Raw genomic sequence first — 12,941 nt, 5'->3', positions numbered from 1 at the left:
GTTTACTTGTTATTTTGGTATTGAAGATTAAATCCGAGGTTTTGAGCTTCATTCCAGCACTGGTCCAGATCTCTCAATGTCCAATAAGGACATGGTAGGGGACAATTTCTTTGTTCAGTGACTGAGACAGAAGCCACATCAAGGCCAACTTCAACCAATTTAGCATCAATGGTCTGTCCCTAACTCAAACAAGAACTTAAAACACATCCCTTTAGCTCCAGCTCCTGCAGCTAGAATTATTTGAGTCCTTGTCCTTGTGGATTAGCATTGTCAGCTTGGCAGTTACCTGGGAGGCATCCCTCTGGGCATGCCTCTGGGGGGACTATCATGGTTGAGTTAAATGACTGGGAAGACAGTGCTGACTGTGAGCAGGAGATTCCCTGGGAAGGGGGTCCTGGGTGGCATAAACAGAGACAGCCAGCTGGGCCCCGGCACACTCTGTTTCTTGACTGTGGGTGTGATGTGACCAGCTATGCCAAGCTCCGGCTGTCTTGAATTCCTCAGCGTGATGCACCTTGAACTATCACCCAGAATGCCTCCTTTCCCCCTTAAATTGTTCCCATCGGGGTATTTTATCCCAACAACAGGAAAGGAAATGAGACAGCTGTATTTTAGTTTTTACATTAATAAAAGGCTCACAGACGTGACCACTTCATTCTGAGGACTAGAAGTAGCTTACACTCAAAAGATGCCAGCAGGTGTAAATGTGTTGTGTACACACAATGGGATATTATTTGACACAAGAATAATAAAATCCTATTGTTTATAGCAACCTGGGGAGGAATGGATCCCACTATGCTAAATTAAGTAAGCCGAGAACAAACCGACAGCTATTGCATGATGCTCTTGCTGGAAGCTAGAGTGACAAATGAGGAGAGTGGCCACTAGAGGGCAGGAGGTGGTAAATGGGTAAGGTAGAGGGAGCTCGGGAGTTCCATCGAGGAGTAAGGTCTAGTGTTCCAGGCAGGCAGGGTGACTACACTTTATGCCTTACATATTTTACAAAGCAGTTTGAAGGCTTTCAAGACAAATAAATGTTTAAGGAGAGAGAGATGCTGATTGCCCTGATTTGATGCGTTCACAGTATATACATACACCAATTATCATCTTATCCCCTGAAAATGTGTTGTCATTTTAGGTCAAAACTAAGAAACTCTATATGTTTGTGTGTGCTCATGCATGTCAACGCACATGTGGAGGTCAGAGGACAACCTGTGGGAGTTGGTTGTCTCCTTCCACCATGTGGGTCCTGGAAATTAAAATCAGTCGTCAGGCTTGGCAAGTGCCTTTACCTGCTAAGGAATTCTGAAAGTGCTGTCATCATAGAAGCTAAAAACCAAAGAAGGGCTATGGGTGCAGTGCAGTTGTCAGGGTGCTCGTCCAGCACGAACGAAGCCCTCCCTGGGTTCGACCCTCAGCACAGCATTAGCAATGTTAATGTAGTTGGTGGAAGTAGAAGCAGATACCCACAGCTAAACACTGAACTGAACTGGAATCCAGTTGCAGAGAAGTGGTGAGCAAAGGGGTCCAGACCAGGCTGGTGAAACCCACAGAGACAGCTGACCTAAACAAGAGAGCTCTCTTGGTCCCCAGACTGATAGCTGGGAAACCAGCACGGGACTGATCCAGACCCCATAAACATGGGTGTCAGTGAGGAGACCTTGGAAATCTATGGGGCCTTTTGTAGTAGCTAACAGTGTTTCCGGGATAATGTGATACCAACATAAAACATCAATGATACAGAAAAGTTTGTGTGGGCTTTACTGAAATTTTCCTTAAAATGGCCTATTCCTATATCTTCTTAAGATTAAGTGTCTCTCCATAGCCCAGGCCAGCCTGAAAACTTGTGGCAATCCTCCTGCTTCAGCCTAGGGCTAGGAATTCAGGCTTGAGTCACCATACCCTGCCTACACTGTACTTTTAAAAATTAGTTTCTACAGGTATGTATAGCACTGTAAGTGCAAAGAAATAAAAACTCTGGGTTCAATACTGTTATATGGCACTTTTTTTACCTGCCATTAGGTGGAAGACATTTGTCCATCACTTGTCAAAACAATCTGAGGGGCTGGGAGTGGGGCATGGAAGAACATAAAAACCAGCTGATACTCTTTTACCAGCAGAAAAGTTTTATTATCCCTTCTAAGGACAGACAAACCACACCCAAAGCCTTAACTTACAGACATAAACCAAAAAAGCCATAGATATTAAGGTACGAGACACAGCAGGGGAAATGCTTCGCCTCTGAGGTTCACACTGGCGTGGCTGTGACAGAGCTCCCTGGTGGCATGGGAAGGGTGGAGGTGACGGGGCTGTGGAACACAAGACGACAGCTGTGGTTATAAGTGCTAAAGCTGCAGATCAAGGGCAGGGCTGCGCGGGCCTGCCCAGGGGAGGGGGAAAGCGGCTGGTTTTTTCCCCCAGGACTTAGGGGGCTTTGCACAGGGCCACTGCAGAGAAGCGGACTTCTCCCTGTTCACGCTCAGTGAATTCTCTGCAGACCTTGGCAGCGTCCTGGAAAGGAGGAATGGTGTTAATATACATATAGAACCTGCTGAGAGGGGAATTTCAAAGACAAAGTGTTTCCAAGCAGTTTCCAAGCCTAGTCGAGCAGTTTACTGTTTACTAGGGTCATCGACTTTAAAGGAGACAATGGAAAAAGACCCAGGTGATGGGACTTTATACCACAGGCTTGTTTAACCCACATTCCCCCATTACAAACGACTCCATGTTCTTGTGCTTGGTTTGGTATGACTTGGTTCACTAGTGCTGTGAGGTGACCAAATCTTGGATGTTCCAAAGCCCGGTTCTCTATGAAGAAGGGTCTCAACGCAGTGGCCAAGAACCAGAAAACTTGGGCATTAATTTCTGTGTCATCTTGGAGAAGGGGGCAAAGATTCTCACTTCCTGCATCATTAAAGGGACTCAACAGAAGGCAGAACTCGCTTAGGAAATCACCCAGCCCGGAAGTCAGCAATTGCAACCTACAGGCCAAACCCAGCCTCTTGCCAGTTTGGTGAACAAACCTTTGGCAGATACAGACATGTTCGTTTAGCAGAGCTTAGAGCTGCAGAAGCAGCCCTGGGCACTTGTCACAGAGCCACACACCACACAAAGCCTCGGTACTTCCTATCTGATTCCTCACAGAAAACCTTTGCTGACCCCCACTGTGTGCACGCCAAGTGCTGAGTGAAGATCAGTGTTGTTGCTACTACAAATAAAGCCATCCCTTTATTTAAAGTCTTGTATTTTATCCTAAGACATTCCTTTGTGACAGCGTTAAAATTCTAATCTAAAGACTCATTTTTAGGTCAAAAAGGCCTAGAACAGTTCAGAACTGAGTTTTCAGTAGTCACTTCTAGCAGGACAGGTGCACTGTCCTCCTGAATCTTTTGGGTATAATGCCTGTATAAGTATCCAGGTACCACTTGCATGCCTGGTGCCTGTGGAGGCAAAAGGGCATCAGATCCCCTGGAAATGAAGTTACAGATGAATGTGAGCCGCCACATGGTGCTAAGAATCAAAATCAGATCCTCTGCAAGTGCATCAGATCTCTTATACTCTAAGCCATCTCTCCAGCCCCCTTTAGTTCTGAGTATATGTATGTGTGGGCTGCCTGGGTGATAGGTACTGGGAATTGAACTTGGGTCCTCTGAAAGAGGAGTATACACTCTTTTAATGGTTGAGCCACCTCTCTAGCCAAGTGACCTCAAATCCCCTGCTTTCCAATACCAGTAGATCACGTCGGAAAATATATAATTTACATAGCCAGAATTTTGTAATATATACCCAGTAAGTCTGACCCATACCCCGAAGCCTTGGAGGATTAGGGAAGATAGAGAAAACTGATATTCCCCTCTTTAGTGATGGTGTAACCCAACAATGAAACAATGGCTACCTTAATCCCAAACTAAAGCCAAGCAATGGCTTTTGAGCCAATTCTAACTGAAGGTGGCACACGAAACAGATTAGTCATGCCTTCTATGAAGGATCCTGTTGAAAACCACCTGCTATAAAAGGAGGCAGATAGGATGACTAAAGTGATCTTTAAGCCCTAAAAGAATGCTATTAGCCAACATAACGGATGCACAGAAGTAGCTGGAAGAAGCGTGTCTGCAATGGAGGGAGATGCATTCCAGGGATTACCTGCAGCAGAGAGTCCTCTGAACTGGCGCCGTGGTTCACTGGAAAGGGCATTCGCCCATCTAGAACAAAGAAGCCAGGCATTTCAGCTTTCCCTACACACTTTCAGACTATGGCAGCTGCCCAGCCCACAAGGATTATTAGATTCTTCCAAAGGCACTACCATTCCAATGAGGGAAACCTGATCTGAAAGCAACAGGATGCAATGAGGTTTGAGCACTCCTGGACAGCCACTGACAACCCTAGTCCACAGTTGAGACCACACTGGCTTGACCCAGCTATCCTAATGAGGAACTGACCCCCATGTTTTGGATAAAACAACGTCAGGCAGTCCAATAGGAAAGAGTGTCCTGGGATTCCGACTGCCCGTTAGTGACTGCTGATTTCCCTGTCTCCTTTGCTCTTGGAAGTCTAAGTCTGAGATGATACAGCTGCAATCCTTTTCCACTAAAACAAAAGGGAGGAATTTTACAAGGTGGATATTCCTTTTATTTTCCATAAATAGAAATGATGCCCAGCAGATCCAAATTCACTTTACAACCTGGGAATGGTGGTACATGCCTTTAAGTTCAGCATTTGGGAGGCAGAGGCAGACTGATCTCTGTGAGTTCCAGGCCAGTCTGGTTTACATAATGAGCTACATGACAGCCAGGAATATGTAAAGAGACCCTGTCTCAAACAAACACTCTTACCATTACAGCATTTGCTGTATATTATAGAAGTTCATATTCAGGCAGTGAACCTTGTGGGAAATGGATATTAGGGGACACTCTGAGTGAGTGGGGGTGAGGGAGTGCCATGAATCCCTACAGCTGATGCCAATATGATTTACCTTTCTTACTGGCTTGTCACTGAAGCCATTCACTGGGTATTTTAGTTGCCCAAGGAGGGCAACTGGGTGTGACAGAGGGCTAAATGTTGCTGTTGGAATACACAGTTAAGGTTTCATAAATCACTGCATACATTATGCCAGAAAGTCACATACCAATGCTGTCTGTAAGAGAGATTAAGCCTGAACAAACACAGGATATTTTAATGGATTCCAAAATGGATCAATACATACCAAGTTCATAGAGGTGGCCATCCACATTGTTGAACAGAATAAAATGAAAATTCACTTTGTCATCTACCTGAAGAGTCAAGAAAAAAAAAAAGATTAATAAGGTAACAGATGAACTTATTGAAAACATTCACTTACTCTCCAAGTGGAACAGATTTCATTTAAACCTACTAAGGCAGAAATGCTGGAATGGTCGGGCAGCTCTACACCATATGCTTTTTAGTGGAAAGGAGATCAGGCCTAGGGAAGGGTATCTTGCCTAAGTCCAGAAGAGACAATTGTGCCAATGCAGGCCCTGGCTTCTAAGTTAAATTTTGCATTTGAATTTAGAGGGTCTCTTTACTCACTATGGCTTACTTAATTTTGGGTGCTAGAGCTGAACCACGGGCTCTTACAAGCTAACCACAGAATGGACCACTGAATTATTCTACCTGCCAAGTAGATTTCACAAACTATTTGGGGGGAACAGATCAAGTATGAATGTTATAAGAGGAGGACTTTCTGGGGTCAGTTGGCCTTGATGGGCAACACTTGGTCACTGCACTGCAGTAAATGATTCCTGTAACTATTCCACAGGGAACAGAGAGGGTGCCGTGGGATGAGCCTGGCTCAGGTCTGTACTTGCATTGGTATTTACCCGACACTGGCCCTCCTGGGCCACGGAGTCATGGGCAGCCTGAATGGCCTGCAGAAGAGGAGAGAAAGCCATAAGCATGTGGTACCTTTCCTCAGAGCTATTTAAAGGGGATGCCACAGGAGCACGTTCTACCTCATTCTTCTCAAAGCACTTCGCTCTGTCTTCAGGGGACATCTTCTCCGTCTCAGAAAGAAACTGTTTCAGGACGGATCCATCCTCTTAAAAAGAAAACGTACATATTGGCATAGATTAGACGATGTATTGTCCACTTCGGCCTGTGCACAGCTAGCCCTATGAACCACCTCAAATCTATACTCGGCCTCCAGGGATGTGGACAGCTGCCTCTTTTCACAGCCGTCTCAACCATTCCTTGTTGCTACAATCAAGCCAGACAGGCTGGCCCACTCTTCCAGTGCACACGTTCTTTCTTTCACCTGGTCCCTGACATCCCAATCCTGCCTCACTCCTGTCTCAAGTCTTACCACTTCCTCACAGCACCCATATACCTGAATCATGTATTTGTAGAATCCTAGTCCCTTAAAAGCAGAGCCCACTATGTCTGTGGCTGATTCTGAACCACTTCTCAATTCAAATAGAGCATCATATATATATGTGTATATATATATATATATATATATATATATATATATATACTCTAATCTAGTAAGAGTTCCAAAAGCCCAGATTTTTATTTCAGAGTGGCAAAGGGAATATAGAATGCCATTCGCATAAAGGCCTTAGGAATGTGAAGCCCTGTGCTCTCTGGCTTAGAGCCCAGTGCAGTCGCCTTTATTATCAGCACTGCCCCTGCTCAGTGGAGGTAAGTACAGGAGGTAGGAGACCCAGCTACAACAAGAACCATTCCAAATGACCTCAGCTCCAACTGTCAGCTCTAGATTTAGCAAATTTGATTAATGGGAATCATTTCAAAATCTGGAGAGCCTGAGGGTGGGCTCCATAGTGCAGTACTTGCCTAGCTCTGGACTTAATCCCCATCACTGAAAAAAGAAAAAAGAAAAAGAAAAGAAAACCAAAACCTGAAATTGATGGGGATCGTCTAACTCCATGAGAAGGACCAAGGCAAATGAACTTGTGGAGCTCGGCTCTACCACGGTTTTAACATTCCAGTATCACCCTGATCCTGGGAACAGACTCCAGATGTAAAGGAAGGCTCCATAGAGGAAACAACAAGGACCAAGATACAGCTTTCTTATCCATATTTGAAAAAGAACTTCTTGACCTAGGTAGGTATGGACAAGCCAGCATTTTAATTTAAAAAGTACAAAAGGGTACTTTTTAATCCAAGCATCGTAGTGAAAATATTTTTATAGGTGAGTGTGTATGTGTGTGTGTATGTGTGTGAGTGAGTGTGCGTGTGAGTGAGTGTGCGTGAGTGTGTATGTGCCTGAGATCAACCCCAGGGCCTTGACCTGCTAGACAACTAACTACTGAGCTACACATTTTTTGGACATGGGTCACTCAACGACCTTGAATAGGCTCAAGTAATCCTCCTGCCTCGGTGTCCTGAGTAGCTGGCTCTACATTTGATGGGCAGGAGCAGCAGTGCTGAGGGTATCCAATCTGTAGCCATCTGCAGCCATTCAAAGTTAAGAGATGGCAAATTACTATTATTTCTTTTCATAGTTTTCATTGACCCCAGCCATGCCCATCTACTTCTAGCATAGCTATGGCAAATTTTCAGCTGCAAATCAGAGACCACACAGCTCTCAAAGCCGAAAAGCTTTACTCTCTGGCACTTTCTGGGCCTAAATCAGCTATGTGGATGTAACATTTTCTGGCTGACTCTCATTCCTCTCACAAGCTTAAGGGCTCAGGCCTCTTTCCCTACATCCCACTCAGCTTCCACTGGAGGAGGGAAGAAGCCCTCCACCCAACTTTGCTCTCAGCTGTGTTCCTCAAGGTTTCAGCTATGCCTTCCTGTGTCAGGGGCTCTCAGCTGTTCTGGTTCCTCTGTCAATTAGGAGACACAGAACCACAACAGATAGGCCCTACTGGTCACATTTTCTGGCTGTCACCTTTAATTCCTTAAAATTTTGAGAATTAAAAGAAGTGCATATGAGAATCGATACGTTAGCTGTCCCTCATGTATTCCTTTTCTTACCTAAGCCCCCACAAAGCTGTGAGAAAAAAAGAAAGGGGGAGAAAACTACATAGGATGCTTACTGGGAAGGGGAGGTAGCCCAAACTTAGACAAGGAGTTTCCTCCCTGTAGAAGAGAAACTGCAAACTCCATTCATGGGACTGTATCTGGGTGAGGAGTCTGACTTAACAGGCTTCAAACGACTTTAAGGACAGGTATGGAGGCAGGCACCGGTAAGCCCCAGCAGGAAGCTGAGGCAAGAGGATCACCTTGAGTTCATGGCCAGTCAGGCGAGCCAGAGTTAGAGTGAGATTCTGTTCTGTCCCATCATGTATGTGTATGTTTATACATTGCTGAAATAAACTGTAACTGTTAAACTGTGAACTTTTTGAACCCCACGTCTCAAGTTTAAATAGCAGGTGACTGAGAATCAGCTAGATTTGGAGTTTGGTCGCCCCCCCCCACCCCTGCTGCCAAAACCTATATCAAGTAGGAGAGGATCCCACAAAGCTGTATGTATCCTAACCCCAATAAGCATGCTGTGGCACACTGCCATACCAATAAAAATAAGTTTTAAAAAATAGCAGATGACCAAATTATTAAGCCACAAGTACCAAATTCCAGCTTGTCTTGATTATTGGCCACCGCGTGGATCAGCCCAATGGTACCACAGGAGTTCCCGATGGTCTGCTTCATGAAGTACACCTTGGGACTAACTTCTTGTCCCTTCAGTTCCTCGATTTGCTTTTTCCTGAAGTTCTCATGCTGTGAATCAGGGAAAATAGTTTTTCTCTTTTCATCTCAAAATGCAAATGCATATGGCAGCCTGGCCAGTTCTAAAGAGATGCACAGCTGGATGTGTGACCAGGAGCAGGGGTCATGGTTCTAGATGCTGACTGATGTCCAGAGAACAGCCCGTCTCCCTCCCACACCCAAGCAGGCCATGGGGCTCCACCCTGATGCTGCAGTGCAGGTACTGCCTTGGATGCTGCCCAAGGCTGTCTAGACACCACAGCAACCTTTAGCTGGCAGTTGGGGCATCAGAAAATCTAGCAAGAGCTCCACTCAGGATTTTTTCCCTTCGACAAGAACAATGACTGCATTTTATACAGGTGTCCTCAACCTTTAATCAACACCCAGCAGTAACACCAGCTGGTATGTGTTTCTCTATTCTCTAACTGTTCCATTTGTATGTCTTTAAAAAGCTTTAACTGTTGAAAGGGGTAAGTAGATGCAAGAGCTTCCTTTCCCATTTGTTTTGTTTTAAAAGACATTGATACAAGGAATGGACCATGATTTCAACAAAACAAAAAAACCTTTTTCACCTTGTAAGAGGAAAGACAAGGCACTGGTTTATTCTTGCCAGCAATGCAGCAGTCTAACTGGATGACAGTACCAATCGTCTGGAGACTCTGCTATATGAACGGGATTTCCTCAAGTCATTGCCCAAGTCTTGTACAATGACTCAGGAGACTGTCTATTCCTCTCACTAGTAAATCTGGAAGACCTGAGAAGTTAGGACTGGTCAATCAAAAGCAGGTGCTACTGCCATGGAAATGCCTACTGCCCACGGCCAGCAGAATTCACCCAGCACATCAATCAGCCTGGCTCCAATTCTAGCAGCCATTCATTTACTGTACATGGAAATGGAGTGTGTGTTTACTTTGTGGCTCGAGAAGAGGAGTAGGACTGTCTGTCCCACAAGATGATGAGCTGAAACTCCACTTAGGATATTCTGGCATCGTATTACTGTTAAGGGTTTTCACACCTCTTACGGCTAATTGTACAACTACAATTGTACATACAACAGACTAGCACCACCCTTTAGTTGTTTGGGCTCTTGCATGGAGATACTTCTGTAACAATTTCACAAAATGAATTATGCCCATTTAGGGTTTCCCCAACAAAACCTGAGTGAGAGTTAATGTTTCCTAAATTAGCTTGTAGATGGAAGTCGAACTAAGTTTCATTTTCCATTAAAAAGTGTTTTACCCATTATATATGCAGACTAGGTACTCAATATATGGGACCGCCTAGACTGCAGCTAAAGGACAAAACAGCAGCCAGCCAGACTGGAATGTTCTCTAAAAAGACCCACTGGAGCCTGCAAAACGAGACCAGTGAACAGTTGAAAGCAAATAGGCTGCGCCACTGCCTCCCAGAGGCCTTGCCTGAGCTCTGCTCAAAACCTCCAAGTCATCATGGTGCCTATCAAGAACTGCTCCAGGAACCACTCAAGTGGAGGGGACACGGCTTTGCATGCCAAGGAAGCCAGCCTGAGATGCAATGGTTGCAATAAAAGCTTTGACTATAAAATATGTCACCGAGTCCTTCCAAACTACGTTTGAACTCACAATAGACCATTTGCTAGGAGGAAGGCCTAGACCTTCCCATACAGCTTAGTTTTGGTCAAGAATGCTTCTAGAACACCTGCCCTTAGGATGGCATTTAATTAACCTCATCCCATTTAGGGTAATGCCAATTTCATTGATTCTTAAATCTGCCGGCAGCTGACAGCAACAGGAGACAGATGACGCCATGATTTATGGGGACTCTACCCACTGCAAGACAACACATATCCTACTGTTTTGTTTTTATGTCTGATGCTCTGACTTTTGACTCACATATATCCCCAAACACTGGAAGATGGAAGACCATGTCAGAAAAAGAAAGGGTGTCTCCATGACTGTGCTAAAGACCTACTTCAGCCACAAGGTCAGAAGAGGTAGAGACAGCTGCTGAAAAGATTCTGTGCACCCATGATTCAGCTTTTAAATTCAGGTTCAACAGTGTGCCTGCTATGGGGGAAATAGGGGAGAAGAGCCCTGAATCCAGCAGAAAAATCAGATGGAGGTGATAACCTTTTGACTCAAGCCAGGCTCTCTTCAATTTACAGCTAGGTGGGAGTCTGAAAACTAAACAATGACCTTAAAAGGAAGCAACAGCCATTCCCAAGTGGAAGAAAAACTCAGAAAAATAAAGGGTAACCGGAAAAATATACTTGATCCTTCTCTTCCAAATTTAAGGCAAATAGCCAATAATGGCCATTACAATGAATAGGTACCATGAAAATGCAGGCACCCATCCTAGGAGGTGGAATCTTTATTCCCTACCCTAGGGGAAGGGAGGGAGGCATCGTGGGTTAAGAGGGCATATCCCTTAGCACTGTACATCATCTGAGACCCGCCCATCACGGACCTCACCCTACCTGGGCCGTGAGGGGAAACAGCAGCAGCAGCGCGCAGGCAGGGGTTGGCACTGTGCTCAGAATCTCCTCCTCCAGTCCTAGCACATCTGCGAAGCGCCACTGGCCGGCGACCCCCAGCTTAGCCAACACCTACAGAGAAGAGACAGGGCAGCCAGACCAAAAGATTCAGACCAGTGATGGGCACCTGCTGGGGGGCGAGGTCTGCACGCGCATCCCTCTGCCCACCCCCAGTCCACCACACACACACAGGTCCCCACCCGAGTCTGGGAGGAGCCTCCGCGACGTCCCACCCTCCAGGCCACGCAGTGACACAGCACAAAGCTCGGCCCACACGTGGCTCCCGCGAAGCCCACGGACTAGAGTCGCCACGCCCTCGGGAGCTGTTCCCCGAGCTCGCTCCTGTCGCGGTGCATCCTCCACCACCTCCCTGTGATCGGTCTCTCAGTCACCCCCATCCTCTAAATAACTGAGAGCAGGAATTAAATCCAGCAGGGCGCCCCAGCCCCGCCACCTCCATTGCGCAGGGCGCGGCCGGCTGGGCGTCACCGACGATGCTCCCGTGGAGGAAAAGGACAGAGACTGCGCACCATGCCACTCACTTTGTTCAGCATCTGAAAAGCAAATGCAAAAAAAGAAAAAAGAAAAGAAAAAAGATAATAACGTGATCCGATTCGGCTATCCGGCCGGAGCTAAGGCCCGGCCCTGCGCTGCGCGCTCCCACAGCAGCCCAGCAATTACGCTTACCTCGGGGTTAATCTCCATCGGCTTGAGCTGCATCTTCGCGGACTGCAAAACCAACCTCACCCGAAGGAGCCGAAAAACAGCCCGTGGAGCCGCCCAGGCTGCGTCTATAAAGCGCCGGCCTGACGCACTGGGGAAGCCTGAGCAGGGGAGACAGGGGCAGAACCAAGGCGAGGAAGCCGGCCAAGTGGCCTCGAACACCCCCATGCACCTCACAGAGTGGTACAGCCGAGCCCCCAAACCTTGCAGTCTCGCTCGCTGGTGAGATAATCTGGTGGTTGTGGAGATGGTTTTTGTTGGTGGGTGTTACTTGAGCGCACCGAGCAGCGTTTTTGATGCAGCTTTTAATTCGGGGCGAAATTTCTGGAAACCCATCCTCTACCATCTCAATCACTCCAAAGTACGAGGGTCTCTGAAGCATTGAGAAAAAGCACAAAATCAACAGGTATATATAGATACATAGATATTTAATACGAATATAAATATTTGTGGTCTCCTCAACCCCCCATCTCAGAACAATTTGTACTTAACCTCAGGTAATTTGTCCTCCATGTTAAATAGAACCTGTGTCCACGCTCATTTTTTTAATGGACTGCCTAGAATAAAACATCTGATATGTAACCGATAGTGCATTAGTGAGGCTGATGTAATGTGACTCCGGGGAAGAAACCGGTGGGTCGTGGGGAAGCTGTACACGCAAGGACTGTAATACAAGACACAGAGAATGCAGACGGTCGAAGACTTTAGAAACAGATCAAAGAAAAGATAGGTGATTTTGAGACAAGAGGACTAAAGGGAAAAGCTTTATTTATTTATTTATTTATTTATTTATTTATTTATTTATTTATGGAAAAGCCTTTTCGAAGAACAGAGGCTTGGGATAATAAGATTCTGATTTACAATACTTTCAGCAAAGAAGAAAGGGGATTGCAAGTAATGACGCCATGGTGCTCAAGTGATCTCGGGTGGGATGTGTTCTTTCTAATAGGCACATTCAAGAGACGGAAAGAAAAAGCTTATGCTGAAGGAGGGACCAGATCTGTATCAATTGTCG

At 45.9% G+C, this 12,941-nt stretch overlaps 1 protein-coding gene across 1 annotated transcript; it reads right to left on the bottom strand.

Annotated features, from left to right (window-relative positions):
* Nucleotides 1-2,424: 2,424 nt before the first annotated feature.
* On the bottom strand, nt 2,425-11,923 carry Uchl1 (ubiquitin C-terminal hydrolase L1). The gene is made up of 9 exons (XM_027390804.2): nt 11,891-11,923; nt 11,746-11,757; nt 11,147-11,275; nt 8,553-8,703; nt 5,970-6,055; nt 5,838-5,885; nt 5,204-5,270; nt 4,144-4,202; nt 2,425-2,511 (listed from the first exon to the last, which is right to left on the bottom strand). Exons 1-9 carry the CDS (start codon nt 11,921-11,923, stop codon nt 2,425-2,427), a joined length of 672 nt encoding a protein of 223 aa, XP_027246605.1.
* Between the last annotated feature and the right edge of the window lie 1,018 nt (nt 11,924-12,941).

This window comes from Cricetulus griseus, assembly GCF_003668045.3.
Source record: "Cricetulus griseus strain 17A/GY chromosome 1 unlocalized genomic scaffold, alternate assembly CriGri-PICRH-1.0 chr1_1, whole genome shotgun sequence".
NCBI lineage: Eukaryota > Metazoa > Chordata > Mammalia > Rodentia > Cricetidae > Cricetulus > Cricetulus griseus.
Note: the sequence above shows the minus strand (reverse complement) of the source record. Positions and strands in the feature narration are given on the sequence as shown.